The sequence below is a fragment of the Rhinoderma darwinii genome, chromosome 1 (genome assembly GCF_050947455.1).
Source record: "Rhinoderma darwinii isolate aRhiDar2 chromosome 1, aRhiDar2.hap1, whole genome shotgun sequence".
Taxonomy (NCBI): Eukaryota; Metazoa; Chordata; class Amphibia; order Anura; family Rhinodermatidae; genus Rhinoderma; species Rhinoderma darwinii.
This window is the reverse complement of record NC_134687.1, coordinates 562,083,376-562,099,063: the sequence shown is the minus strand read 5'-3', so window position 1 is coordinate 562,099,063 and position 15,688 is coordinate 562,083,376. Positions and strand designations below refer to the sequence as shown.

At 40.8% G+C, this 15,688-nt stretch overlaps 1 protein-coding gene across 1 annotated transcript in view; it reads left to right on the top strand.

The window, feature by feature from the left end:
- Positions 1–15,688, top strand: part of AP3B1 (adaptor related protein complex 3 subunit beta 1) — a 128,490-nt gene that overhangs the window by 76,247 nt on the left and 36,555 nt on the right. Inside the window, exon 14 of the mRNA XM_075847526.1 lies at positions 1,045–1,154. Coding sequence (XP_075703641.1) covers positions 1,045–1,154 — 110 coding nt within the window. The remainder of the gene's footprint in view (positions 1–1,044; positions 1,155–15,688) is intronic.

Genomic DNA, 15,688 nt, shown 5'->3' with positions numbered 1-15,688 from the left:
CAGATCTCTGCTTGCTGTCATCCAAAAGAATCCTTTATTGCTTACTTAGTGGTTATACTCTGTCCTGATCCTGACAGGTGCACGGCTGGTTACAAGATCCCGCTCTGATAGTTGTACTGTAACTGTCACAAATTGTGCGCCTGTGTGTATCACATGACCAGTACAAATGTCAAGTAAATAATAAAGGTTCGATTGGATGACTGCAAGCAGAGATATTAAACCATGAGGAGTTAATACATAAACCATATAGGAGAATTGCATCCCTTTCCGTTACACAGAGAATAACCAATATTTAGTGAAATCTGTTTCCTGGGATTGTATGATACAAAGCCGTGGTTGTGAATGAACGTGGCAGCTTTGTGTGCCCTTCCAGCAGGTGCCAGTAGAACACCATAAATCTGTATCTCAGGAATCTGTTCACATTGTACTTTTCTAATCTATTCATAGATGAGTTTATGGGAAGAAGATTGATGATTCTTTACTTGTATGACCTCTGTATGACTGTCGGTATATGACACGTGATTGCGGCGTAACATGTTTTTACAATAACATTTATGGGGTTTAGATTTAGAATATAAAGTATCTGTACATGTGAATTTTAAGACTAAACGCCGTTTACAGAAATATGTTTTAATCATTCAACTTCTATAGCACTGATCATTATTTACTGCATGTATTTTAATCCATTTTCATCCATGGCTGCATTTGCAATTCTGCTGAGTTCTCCAGCACCCCTTGCTTGTTCGGTTTCTGTATAGCACTTTTATTTGATCGATTCTTGGTGGAGTTCAGACTTGAACCAGTTTTTTTTGTAATTTGCAGTATGGAATCCGAACCGCAAATCCATGTCCTTCATGGCACTTCCGAAGTTTGTCTAACACTTGGCACTGTACAATAATTTACTGTTGTAAGGTTTAGCAATGTGTTCTGGCAGCAGATTCTGGTTCTAGACACCCTATGTAAAATATAAGTGGATGTGTAGAGATCTATTTATTTTAGTTTTGTGTCTGGTTTTAAAATTCTCTTTCCTTTCCCACTTTTTAGACGTTGTGGTCGCAGAAAGTGTTGTGGTCATTAAGAATCTTCTCCAAACTCAGCCGAGTCAGCATAGTGAAATCATTAAACATATGGCGAAGCTCCTCGACAAAATGACTGTAAGTATTCCGTCTGTTCGGCAGTATCGGATGTACCGCATGAGCCCAAGTCCGTTCTGGTTATTTTATATGGTTGTGCATTTTTCCTCCCATTGTATGTTTAATCATATCGTTCATCCTATACACTGAGGTTTTAAATGGAAATCCCATTTCTCAGGGATTATTTTATTTTTCTAATTATTAAAGAAAAAAGTGTCCATTGAATTATATTGACTTTACCTTGCGTTGATTCAGAAGGCAAAGAAAGACCCTTGTAACCTAAATAGAGGAATGAAGACACATTGTCAATGGGGTTTTGCAGTTCCTTAAATAGAGAACCAACCCCCCCCCCCTTTTTTTAAGATGGAGATCTTGTATCTCTGGTCTGATATTTTTTGCGGCATAAAATAGTGGCTTTATAACCCATGCTTTTTTGGCAAAGCTCTGGAGACGTGGGCTTCTGTCCAGCCAGTACTTTGAGGCACAAATATTGTCATTTTGTCATCGATCAACTCTGCAATTTTTCTTTCTTGGAAGCAGAAAACTAATTAAAAGAAAACAAATGGAGATGGGGATAAAAAGTTACTATTTAGGCGTAGACCTGTTTTATAGTGACAAAGTATTGTCACAACCTTAACCCCCTTCACGCACCAGTACGTCCTGGTGCAGGGGGAGAAGCATGGAGCACGCTCCATACCCTGCGGGTGTCGCAGCCGACGCCTGGGATCAACTGCTGGGAACAGCAATCACGCTGTTCCTGGCCATTTCACCCCTCAAATGCTGCCTTTAATCGCGACCGCAGCATCTGAGGCGTTGGAAAGAGGGTGGCGCCCCCCGCAGACAGCTCCTCACCCCCACCCTGCAACGAGATTTAACAGAAGCCTGTAAAAATTACAATATACTGCAATACATTAGTATTGAAGTGAATTGTATCAGCGATCTAACGATTGCTGGTTCAAGTCCCCTAGGGGGACTAATAAAATGTGTGTAAAAAAAAAAAAGTTTAGTAGGGAAAAAAAAATGTGAAGTTCAAAAAAGCCCCCCTTTTCCCATTCTTCCTCTAAAGTAATGTAAAAAATAAAGAAAACAAAATTGGTATTGCTGCATCCGTAAAAGACTGAACTTTTACAATAGCGTTATTTAACGCACACGAACGCCATAAAAAAGAAAAAAATATATAACCACCCAAATCGCTGTTTTTTGGTCAACTACGCTCCCCAATTTTTTTTTTAATAAAAAGGGATCAAGTAGTCGTATGTACCAACAAATGGTAGCAACAAAAACGGCAGCTCGTCCCGCAAAAAATAAGCCCACACACCGCTCAATGCACAGAAAAATAAAAAAATGACGGCTCTCAAAATGTGGTGAAACAAAACAATTTTTTTTTTTTTTTTTTTTAAGTATTAAGATATAAAAAAAATCACCATAATCGTATTGAGGCACAGAATAAAGTTAAGTTGTTGTTAACACACGGTGAAAGCCGTAAAAACAAAACCCAAAAAACAATGGAGGAATCGTGGTTTTTTTCCCAATTTTAGCCCGCAATTAATTTTATGGTACTTTAAATGGTGCCATTAGAAACTACAACTCCTCCCGCAAAACATAAGCCCTCACTCCACTATTTTGGCGGAAAAATAAAAATGTTTTATGGCTCTTGGAAGGCGGGGAGTGAAAAACGAAAATGAAAAATTCTAAAATGGCTCAGACCTTAACCCCTTAAGGACGCAGCCTAGTTTTGGCCTTAAGGCTCAGAGCCCATTTTTCAAATCTGACATATTTCACTTTATGTGGTAATAACGTCGGAATGCTTAAACCTATCCAAGCGATTCTGAGATTGTTTTCTCGTGACACATTGGGCTTCATGTTCGTGGTAAAATTTGGTCGATATATTCAGTGTTTATTGGTGAAAAATTGCAAAATTTAGAGAAAATTTGGAAAAAATAGCATTTTTCAGAATTTTAATGCATCTGCTTGTAAAACAGACGGTTATACCACCCAAAATAGTTACTAGTTCACATTTCCCATATGTCTACTTTAGATTGCCATCGTTTTTTGAACATTCTTTTATTTTTCTTGGACGTTACAAGGTTTAGAACATAAACAGCAATTTCTCATATTTTTAAGAAAATTTCAAAAGCCTTTTTTTTAAGGTACCTCTTGAGTTCTGAAGTGGCTTTGTGGGGCCTATGTATTAGAAACCCTGATAAAACACCCCATTTTAAAAACTAGACCCCTCAAAGTATTCAAAACAGCATTTAGAAAGTTTTTTTTAACCCTTCAGGCGTTTCAGAGGAATTAAAGCAAAGTGGAGGTGAAATTTGCAAATTTCATTTTTCTTGCTGAATTTCAATTTTATTCATTTTTTTTCTGTAACACAGAAGGTTTTACCAGAGAAACACTACTAAATATGTATTGTCCAGATTCTGCAGTTTTTAGAAATGTCCCACATGTGGCTCTAGTGCGCTCGTGGAATAAAACACAAGCCCTAGAAGCAAGGAAGCACCTAGTGCATTTTGAGTCCTCTTTTTTTATTAGAATATATTTTAGGCAGCATGCCAGGTTTGAAGAGGTGTTGAGGTGCCAAAACAGTAGGAATTCCCCAATAGTGACCCCATTTTGGAAACTACACCCCTCAAGGAATTCATTTATGGTTGTTGTTACCATTTTGACCGCACAGTTTTTTCACAGCACCTATTTGAATTGGGCTGTGAAATTAAAAAAATTTCATTTTTTCCAATAAGATGTCATTTGTGATCAAAATTTCCTATTTTCACAGGGAACAAAATACCCCATTTTGTTGCCCAATTTGTCCTTCGTGCGGCAATACCCCATTTGTGGCGATAAACTGCCGTTTGGGCCCATGGGAGGCCTCAGAAGTGAAGTAGCACTGTGTGTTCTTTGGAGTGCAGATTTTGCTGGTTTGGTTTTCGGGTGCCATCTCGCATTTGCAGAGCCCCAGAGGTATCAAAGCTATGGAAACCCACCGGAAGTGACCCCATTTTGGAAACTACACCCCTCAAGGAATTCATTTATGGGTGTTGTGACCATTTTGACCCCATAGTTTTTTCACAGAACTTATTTGAATTGGGCTTGGAATTAAAACAAAATTAATTTTTCCCAATAATATGTAGTTTTGGCTGAAAATTTCTTATTTTCACAAGAAATAAAATACCCCATTCTGTTGCGCAATTTGTTCTGAGTGCCGCAATACCCCATTTGTGGTGATAAACTGACGTTTGGGCCCATGGGAGGGCTCAGAACGAAAGGACCACCATTTGGCCTACTGGGGATTTTCTGGTGCAAAGTCATGTGTGCAGAAGCCCCTGAGGTACCCGTACAGTTGAAACCTGCAAGAAGTGACCCCGTTTTAAAAACTACACCCTTAAGGCATTCATCTAGAGGTGTAGTGAGCATTTTGACCGGAGAGATACACCCCATAAACTGTAATGTGGGTTCTCCCGGGTATGGCAATACCCTCAATGTGGCTGTTATCAGCTGCTTGGGCACACAGCAGGGCTCAGAAGGCAAAGATAAGGGGGGATAAGCTGTGCAGAGTACATCAGGGTAAGTAGAATTGGGGTAAATTATAAATCAAGGGATGTATGATAAATTTTAAAACACTCTTTCATACAGAGCTCTGGTTTTTCGGGACACGTGTCACATTGATATATTGTGTCCTCACTCATCCCCCTCTTATAGCAGACTTTGCACCTCTTTTGACTTTTTCCCTTCTTGCCAGTTTGGGGAACTTCTCCTGGAAAGTGTTGCCCTGGTACGATGTGTGTGGCCTCGCTTCCAGAAGTACTGGGTGCCCCCCCCCCCCGTTCCTGGTCCCTAAAGATTAGGTTCTTGATAATCACCTCTTGAAATTCCAGGAAAGTTCCCGTCTGGCCTGCACATCGACGTAGCACGTACGCATTGTACAATGCCATCTGTATGATGTGCCCGGTCAGCTTCTTATACCACACCGCATAGCGCTGTAGGGCTTCAGGACTTGATCTGACAAGTCCACCCCTCCCATGTACCTATTGTAGTCCAGGATGCAGTCTGGTTTGGGGGTCTCTGTACTGGTACCTTGTACAAGTACATGGGTACTGGTGTGACATCTCTCTTGTCCTTGTACTTGACACACAATATGTTGCTGCTAGAATGTGCCCTGCGCTCACCCCTTCTTGTTTGCCCTGCAGAGTCTTAGGGAGGCCTCTCAGATTTCTTCTAGCAGTGCCGCATGCCGCAGGACTGGAAGCGAGACAGTTGAAGAGTGGGACGCTGGTATAAAAGTTATCCAGGTAGAGGTGGTAACCCTGATCCAGCAGTGGGTGCACCAAATCCCACACAATTTTTGCATTAACTCCCAGTAAGGGGGGCATTCTGGGGGCTGAGCACTGGTGTCCTTCCCTTCATATATCCTAAATCTGTAGGTATACCCTGATGCCCTCTCGCACAGCTTATACATCTTCACGCCATACCTTGCCCTCTTACCCGGCAGGTACTCGCGGAATTGAACCCTCCCTTTAAAATCCACCAAGGACTCATCAATAGAAATACACTTCTCGGGGGTGTATGCTTGGGAAAACCAGACACTGGAACGGTCTAATAGGGGTCTCCATTTATACAAACGGTCATCTCGGGGTGGGTACTGCTCATGATCAGTATAATGTAAGAAGCGAAGTATTGTCTCATTTATTTATTTTTTAGGTTCCAGTTCAGTTCTGAAGTTGCTTTGAGGGGCCCATATATTAGAAACCCCTATCAAACACCCCATTTTAGAAACTAGACCCTCAAAGTATTCACAACAGCATTTAGAAAGTTTATGAACCCTTTAGGTGTTTCACAGGAATTTAGAGCAAAGTAGAGGTGAAATTAAAAAAAAATTTTTGGCAGAAAATCCTCTTTATACCATTTTTTTTATAACACATAAGGTTTTATCAGAGAAACGCAACTTAATACTTATTGCCCAGATTCTGCAGTTTAGAGATATCCCACATGTGGCCCTAGTGCGGTAATGGACTGAAGCACCGGCCTCCGAAGCAAAGGAGCACCTAGTGGATTATGAGACCTCTTTTTTATTAGGCACCATGTCCGGTTTGAAGAGGTCTTGTGGTGCCAAAACAGTGGAAAACCCCCAAAAGTGACCCCATTTGGAAACTAGACTCCTTGAGGAATCCATTGTAGTTTTCTTGGGGTGCATGCGGCTTTTTGATCAGTTTTTATTCTATTTTTAGGTGGCGTGGTGACTAAAAAACAGCAATTCTACTATTGTTTTTTTAATCTATTTTTTTTACAGCGTTCACCGTGCGCTATAAATGACATATTCACTTTATTCTGCGGGGCAATACGATTACGGCAATACCAGATGTTTATAGTTTTTTTTTTATGTCTTATGGCGTTTTCACAATAAAATACGTTTTGTAGACAATCATTCACTTTTTGTGTTACCTTATTCTAAGCGCCATAACGTTTTTATTTTTCAATCAATAAAGCCGTGCGAGGACTTATTTTTTGCGTAACGAACTGTAGTTTCGATCAGGACCATTTTTCGGTACATGCGACTTTTTGATCTCTTTTTATTCGATTTTTTTTTTGGGAGGTGAAGTGACCAAACAATTGTGATTCTGGGACGGTTTATTATTATTTTCTTTTACGGCGTTCACCGTGCGGGATAAATAACGATATAATTTTGTAGTTCAGGCCGTTACGGACGCGGCGATACCAATTATGTATAGTTTATTTGTTTGTTTATATATTTTTATTAATAATAAAGGATAAGGGAAAAAGGGGGATTTTTACTTTTAATACTTTTAAATCTTTTATTTTCTTATTTTTACACATCTTTTTTTAACTTTTTTTTTACTTTATTACTTTGTCCCACTAGGGGACTTGAGGGCAGGAGGCCCTGATTGCTATTCTAATACACTGCACTACATGCGTAGTGCAGTGTATTAGAACTGTCAGCTACTCACTGACAGCAAGCATAGTGGGTCCTGACTTCGTCAGGACCCACTAGGCTTCCGTCGATGGCAGAGCCGGACGCCATTGTTTGGTGTCCGGTTGCCATAGTCACCATCGCCGGCCGCTATCGCGTAGCAGGCTGGCGATTGTAGCTTAACCCCTAAAAAGCCGTGATCACTATTGAACACAGCTTTTAAGGGGTTAATCAGCGGGGACACAGCGATCGGTCCCCGCTGTAGGAGCTGCGGCAGCTGCTGTACGAGACAGCAGCTGTCACAGCTCCTGCATGTGTCGGGAGGACGGCCGAAATGGCCGTTATCCCCGCGACGTAATAATCCGTCGCTGAGCGCTAACGATACAGTTAGCGCGACGGATTATTACGTCGCTGAGCGCGAAGGGGTTAAGGGGTTAAAGAAGACCTCCTGTGTAAAGTCAGAACCTTCCACCTTATTGTCAATCACACTCTTTATTTAATTTGTTTTAATTCTTTATTTTTGTGACCTGAAAGGTTCTTTTTTTTTTTTTACTTTTGTATTCCTCTTGTATTGTAAAATGTAAAGTACTAAGGCAATATACAGAGTGAACGAAGCAGTCCAGTAGGGCTTTCTCACGTAAGGAGTGTGAGGGGATATACCAATAACCATTACAAATTGGAATCAAAATATCAAGAGACAGGGCGATTAGAAGAACTAAGAGAAGGGGGAAGAAGAGGGGATGGAAAAGAGGTTGAGAGAGGAAGAAAAAAACAATAAGGGGGGGATGTAGTATACCAGAGTGGAGTATTCCACGTCGCTACAAAGAACTCTTAGTCGGGCTGTTGATCAAGACCCATCTCACGAAGGATGTCCTTGTATGAATCGGAGCATTGAAAGTCAATCCATTGAGCCCATATTTGGCAGAACTTATCACGTGAGTCAGTGAGAGAGGAAGTTAAATCCTCCATGTGCATGAGGTCATTGACCTTAGAAATCCAGAGGGACAGAGATGGAGAAGTATTTTTCCATTTTAATGGGATATGCGAGCTGCCATCACTAAAAAGCGAAGCAGTGAACGTTTATACGTATCAACTGTTACGTCGCAGTGATGGAGGAGGAATAAAGCTTGATCCAAAGGAAGGCTTGTGTCTGTAACCTCGCGGATCACCTTCTTAACTCCATCCCAATATGGCGTAAGATTAGAGCAGGACCAAATAGTCTGGAGGAGGGTACCATTTTCCGATCCACATCTCAAACAAAGGGGAGAAACTGTAGGGAAGAAGCAGTGCGGACGAACCGGAACCATGTACCAGCGAGATAACCGTTTAAAACTGGCTTCTTGATAGCGAGAGCTGATCAAAGTCTTGTTGGCCAAAGTGAGGATGCAAATTTTTTGTGTGGTTGAGAGAGAGAGATATTCAGATCCGCTTCCCATTGCGAGAGGTAATTAGGGGGGAGGTAAATCAGGGGGATTTTGAAGTAGAGTATAAATCGTCGACAACGTATGTCGAATCATGTTGGATCCAGCGTAATCACACTCTTTAACTTGGTTTTGTAGCATTATCTTAACTCCGAGGACCGGAAACCAACGTCGTCCTACGCCGTCATAGGCCATCCATTGTAATGTTTATGTTCTGGGAGGTTCTGCTCCACTGTTGGGCACCCTGCTACTCTGCAGAAATCCAGTTTTCACTAATCTTAGTCATCTTCTCTTGAAGAACATTTAGCCAGAACAAGCGTTTTATGCAATTTTTTTTATATTTTTTCTTGTTCTACATGTTCACTCTGCACAATAATACCCCAAACACCCAGGGGCTTGCAGTTGTGCATGGTGAATTTTGCATTTCCAGCAGAATCAATTATCCAAATGAACGTCACTATGAATGTTACCCTCAAAATTAACAATCTACACAATCTCTGTCCACACACATTATACGTATATCTACACCAGATGAGCAACCTCATAGAGCAAGCAGGTCTCCAAAAAGATTTTATGTATGTAATTATGTGTATATGATATTTGAACAATGCCCTCTTTATATACCCATCAATGACCAGACAGATTTTCACAATATGGTGGACTAACCTGCTAAATATTTTTGGCTGCGTCTATAGGAACCTTCAAAGACACCCCCCCCCCTCTTTTTCTAATCTTTCTACTTCTTTTCTCACTCTTCATATTACACCCTCTTAGGGCCTGTTCACATCAGCACAGTCGACTGTGCTATTGATTGTCTAAAAAAAACGGAAGCCTTACGGAACAGAAACAAACAGAAACCATTTACAACGAAAGCATTACCATTGAAATCAACGGTAATGCAAACGGAAGCTATGGTTTCCATCTCCCTTTCCGTTGAAAAACGGACTTCTGAATGTGAACACACCCTTAGGCCCCATGCACATGAACGTAAAAACGCCCGTAATTATGGGCCCATAGACTTCTATTGGCCACTTGTACCTTCCCTTGCGGGAAGGTGCCCGTGCCGTTGAAAAATATAGAACATGTCCTCTTTTACGCCGTAATTACGGCACGGGCAGGCCCATAGAAGTCTATGAGGCTCCCGTAATTACGGGTGGCTACGTGTGTGCACCCGTAATTACGGGAGCGTTGCTAGGCGACGTCAGGTGATAGTCACTGTCCAGGGTGCTGAAAGAGTTAAACGATCAGCAGTAACACTTTCAGCACCCTGGACGGTGACTACTGATCACAATATAGATAAACCCACAAAAAAAAAAAAAAGTTAATACTTGCCCAGAACTCCCCGCTTCTTCCTCCAGTCCGGCCTCCTGGGATGACGTTTCAGCCCATGTGATCGCTGCAGCGAGTCACAGGCTGCAGCGATCACATGGACTGCCGCAGCCAATCACCGGCTGCAGCGGTCACTTGGACTGCCACGTCATCCAGGGAGGTCGGGCTGGATGTCCAAAGAGGGACACGTCACCAAGACAACGGCCCGGGTAAGTATGAATTTCTTTTACTGCTGAAAGGGCTGCCCCTTCTCTCTATCCTGCACTGATAGAGAGAAGGGCTGCCGATTACTGCAGTGCAATTTTGCAGAGAAAACGTGCCCGTAAATACGGGTGACAATGGATAACTTTCTAATAAACTTTGCATCTCAATACCTCAGTTTTCAGCCCTCTGCTTATTCATTTCTTACATTCATAGGCTGAAAACCTGTCCTGCTCATATGTAACCGGTGCTGGTGCAAGGCTTGTTACAAGAGTTCTGAGAGTTTCCAACCAAAATGTTTTTAAATTGCATTTGAAAAAAAAAGGTTTTCAGTCCCTGGATTTATTCATTGGCAGAAAGCAGAGTTCTTGAAAATAAGGAAATGTAAATCAAAGTATATGTGAAATTGACGTGTAACATTTACATTAACGCTAAATGTACATACAATTCGATTTTGTTTACATAGAAATGAAAACACTTTTAACCCCTTAATACTGAAGGTATTTTAAACCTTAATGACAGAGCAATTTTTTCGGTTTTTCCATCGTCTCATTCAAAGAGCTATAACTTTTTTATTTTTCAGTCGACATAGCTGTATAAGGACTTTTTTTTTTTTTTGCGGGACAAGTTGTATTTTATAATAGCACCATTTTGGGGTACAAATAATTTATTTAACTTTTTATGAATTTTTTTTAGTGGGGTACTGGAAAAAATCCCAGAAATGTCGCCTTTTTTTTTTTTTTTTTGCGCCTTCATTTTATGCCGTTTGCCGTGTGGTATAAATAACATAATAACTTTTATTCAGCGGGTCGTTGTGATTGCAGGGATACCAAATTTTAGTATTTTTTTTTATGTTTTCCTACTTTTACACAGTAAAAACAATTTTTTTTTCAAAATGTCACCATGTTTTAAGAGCCATAAATTTTTTTACATTTTTTTGACTGATGCAGCTGTATGAGGGCCTTTTTTTGTGGGATGACTTGTTTGTATTGGTACCATTTTGGAGTAGATGCGACGGTTTAATCACTTTTTTTCACATTTTTTTTGGAGGTAGAATGAACAGAAAACAGCAATTCCGGCATTGTTTTCTATTCTATTTTTTACAGCGTTCACTGTGCGGGTTAAATAATGTAACTGTTTTGTAGTTTGGTTCGTTACGGACGCGGTGATACAAAATACTTTATTATGAAAAAAAGTCTCGCATATTTGGTAAGGGGAAAACGTGGGTTATTATTATTTTTTTTACTTGGACCATTTATTTAGTTAAAACTTTATTTTACTTTTTTTAGTTTTTTTTTATAGCCCTAGTAGGGGACTTTACTGTATGATCTTTTGATCACTTTTATAATATACTGCAATACTTCGGTATTGCAGTGTATTATTGCCTGCCAGTATAAAACTGACAGGCACCTGTTAGGTCATGCTTCTGGCATGGCCTAACAGGAATTCACTAAAGGCATACCTGGGGGCCTTTGTTAGGCCCCCAGGTTGCCATAGATACCATTGGCACCCCCCGATGCATGCAGGGATACCAGTGGGATTAGAGGGGGAGCTCCCTCCCTCTAAAATCACTCAGATGCGCCGCTCATGAGGGGTTGAATATGATCGGAGAACACTGCTAGTGGTCTCCGATCGTTGCCCTGAAGCCCGAGGCTGTTACTAACAGCCCAGGCTTCAGCAGCACTCGGCACAATGCGGGAAAAGTCCTTTTGAAGTGCCGACGTGAAAAGGCGGCACTTCAGAAGAACTACCCCAAACAGCCGACGTAAAAACACTATACGCCGGTCGTTAAAGGGTTAAAAGTATGGTTTTAAAAAAATGCAAAATAAAGATAGAATAACAGTTTCACCCCATCTGACATTTGCTCCAATTTAGGACGAGTAAATAAAAAGTTTAGGCCTCGTTCTCAGGGCCATCAGCGTTTTACTGAAAGTTTTACTAAGACCTAATGGGGCTTTATTACTGTATTTCTCTGATTTCATACAGAGGTTCTTGTCTTCTAGATTCTGTATGGATGTGATAGGAAGAAAAACATTGTGGCATTTTCAACCGACACTTTACTACACTTGCATCTAACGCAGCAGACTCCATATGCCGTCGTACAGTCTGTGGCTCTGCCGTGTGCATAAGGCCTTAAAGGGGTTGTCCAGGTTATGGGCTGTTTTTATATCGATGATCCATCAGTATATGATCGGTGGGTGTCCTACACCCGGACCCTTCACAAATCTGCTGTTCCGGCTGCCTTCGGGCGCCGGAAGCTGTGCAGAGGTCTGTTCTGGAAGCAGTAAGCTCTGACCACTGTATAGCAGCCGTTATGGGTTACTGTAGGTCTGGTCCTATTCATTTAAATAGGAGCAGAGCTGCAGCATGGCTGCTATACTTAGGTTGGATAACCTTCTGCTTCCAGCACAGATCCGTGCATCGCATCCGACGCTTGAAGGCAGCCGGAACATTTGATCGGTGTGGGGTTCGGTTGTCAGACTCCCTCCGATCATATACTGATAGTTTATCAGTATAAAAAACAGCCCCCAACCTGGACAACCCCTTTAAAGGGGTTGTCCTATCAGCATATCCCCTGTCCATACGCCTTATTAGGAGGCCATTAAGGAGGATTCTCCATCCGCCCTCCCCCCGTCTCTGAGCCATATTGGAGACTCAAACAAAACTGAGCTGGGGGTCACCTGAATCATCCCCGACAGCAGATGGGGGTAAGAAACATCAGACCTGTTGGATTTCAACATGCCCTTCCCTTTTTTCCATGGTAGATAAGCCGCTTCCAGATGTGTCTAGCAGGGACTTCTCCTCCTCTCTGAAATAAACATGCACGCTTGACCGAATGCACTTTTATATGGGCAGTTGGGAGCACTTACTGTCACTGAACAAGCTTTCGACTGAAAAGCTATTTAATGTGTATGGTCACCTTAACTTTTTTAATATAATTATTTATTTCTATCAGCCATAAATTTGACTTTGTCTGACCTGCCTTACACTTTTGTCTCTATTTTCTTTGTTAACTAGAAGCCGGTTGCTGTGGTTACTAAAGTGGCAAGAAATTGGCTTTTAAAACTGGTAGAAGTAATAATAGTCAAACAACGTGTGTTCGTAATAAATCATAAGTCGAGTTAAAAAAGGTAAAATCATAAGTAGAGTTAAAAAAGGTAAAATTGAAATTCTAACCAAAAACGTCACCCTATAAAGTCACCCTATTACTGATATTTTCAGTTGCCCGATTAAAACATGGGCCATGAAATCTTATTGTATGAAAGATCAAAGTGCAAAATATATATCCTATATATCATTTTGTCTTAAGAACACTCTCTTCCTCACTTTGTCATTTCCCTACAGGTATAATCTATATAAAAGGCACAGTATGACTTCCGTAGTGGGTGTTGTGGTAACCTTTGGTAGGTGCCATGGGGGCATCTGTGCTCCAGATGAGACTTCAGGTTTTTTCCCCTGATACTTTAGAAGCCAGTCTGACCACATGTAATTGACAAGCCTTATCTTACCAGCTTACATTACTATTCTAATGTGACCCATTTTCTTGGACCGGAGCACTCTGTTGACCAACACATGCCATACATGGTTAATCAACTCTGTGAGATGCTCTCAAAGAAAATTTATATGTTTCATTATTTAGTTCTAGTTAGTAAAAAAAATAAATATTGATGACACTTTCCCTAATTTGTTATTTTCTAATTGTACATTTCAAATTTTTGTTTTCTGTATGATTGGCTGAGCTGCCGCTCTACTCTGTTAACATCAGATCAAATATGTGCTTTACAGCAGCATCATGGACCAAGTCAAGGGGGATCGACTTCTATGGAAGAGTTTTCTAGGCATTCTCTGTGACCTGTGTTAGAGGTCATTGTACAGGGAGGGCAGCTGTGTCCATCATGTGTTATCAATGATGGATCCCGGACTATCTCTATTGAGGTGTTACCTGTCGTTGTAATCGTGTCTATGATGATAATGAGATTACTGCTGAGAAGTGATCTTTACAGAACAGGAAGTGTCAGCACAGGCTCAGTGACTAATGTGAAAACGGCAAGATTTAAAGATTATTTAAAAATATAACATATATTTTAAAAAACATCACTAAATAGTTATTGCACGGGTCTGTGCAGCAAGCAGAAGGCTATCTGACCACTGTATAGTAGCCAAGCTATATATAGCCTTCGAAGTGATATTTAAGGCAAATCTCATACTCAACCTGTTGAATACAGAGACTCGATCTGTCCTTTAGGAGGCGGGTGGCACAATCCAATTTGTTTAACGTGTTTTATTTTTGTTTCTGCTAAAACTTTGCTTAACGAAAAGAAAACTATGCTGACTTTTGTCAGAGTAATTAGGGTTTTTACATTAAAGGACAAAGGGTTAAATGTTAGAGTAGGGTTGAATAATTAGGAGACACTCTGCATTAAGAGCCATTGTCTTTTGGTAATTAGGTGCTAATTAAGTTGCTGGAGATATTTATGTACGTAGTGTTCTGAGTATTTGGGTCTGTAAAAGGCGAAAGATTTGCAGTGGGTGTGAAATTGTGCAGGCTGTAAATGTAGCGGCTGAGTGGTGGGGGAAGTGGTACTGAGTGAAGCGCTCCCTGCACTTAAAGTTCCTCCCCGCAAGGCTTCGCTTATTATAGAACAATGTGCAAATACAGACAGGTGTAGATTTAGTTAAATTGCCTTTCCGAACAAATAATACATTTCTGTCATCGAGTTCTACTTTGTATGTCAACAAACCGTTTTACTTGTCTTTTTCCACGATCCTTAAATCATGGTTAAACGGAAGGTTTCCTATTCAATGTTTCATTAATAAGGTGCAAGTCTCTAGAAGAGAAATAATGTATCTATATTTATTTTTTATAAAACCTTAGCCGTATTGGAGATAAATTGCATGGGTAAAGTATGAAAAACAAGGATAACTGGGCGCTGCTGGATATAGGGCAGAGAATGGAATCTGTTAAACAAGTTTATTTCATAGGGCTACGTTTTAACAACCAACAGGTGTCTTCCTCAGGCAAATATAAATAGTCCTATGAAATAAACTTGTTCAAACGGATACCATTCCCCGTCCTTCATCCAGCAGTGCCCAGTTATCGCTGTTCTACTTTACCCATGCTACTTATTATGGGTGCGTTCATACAAGGAGGAGCTGTAGCTGGTCCTAAACTGCTCAAAGCTACTGTACAGAGTTGTGCCTGTTCCTAGGTGAGAAGTTAGATATCCCTCTGTTCATTTTCGTCTTACCAAACGGTTTGTTTACTATGGAGCGCCGTGTTTTTATTATTCTAAACCGGTTTGTATTGGAGACAAACACTTCCTTCCAGTATTTTTTTTCATAGACCGTGCAGCATTGGGTGTTTGCTTTACGGCAGCTGTACTGCATGGGGGTCAATCGACTGAAAAATGCCATGGTTTAGTACAGTCTCCAGGAAGTGATGGAGTACAGCCGCCTTCATGGAACTATTCCGCCCCGACTGGATATGACATGAAAAGACTCTACAAGTTTAATTTGTTAATTTTATCAGGAGTTGGTTTAATAACCGCAGGATGTGCAGATGTAGCCATCTTTATCTTGACCTTTAACGCATTAAATACAGTTTCAATCAACTTTAACTTGATATTTTCAATGGCTTTTGTCGCGTGATATCACAATGCAGCAAGTTAGCAGTGATA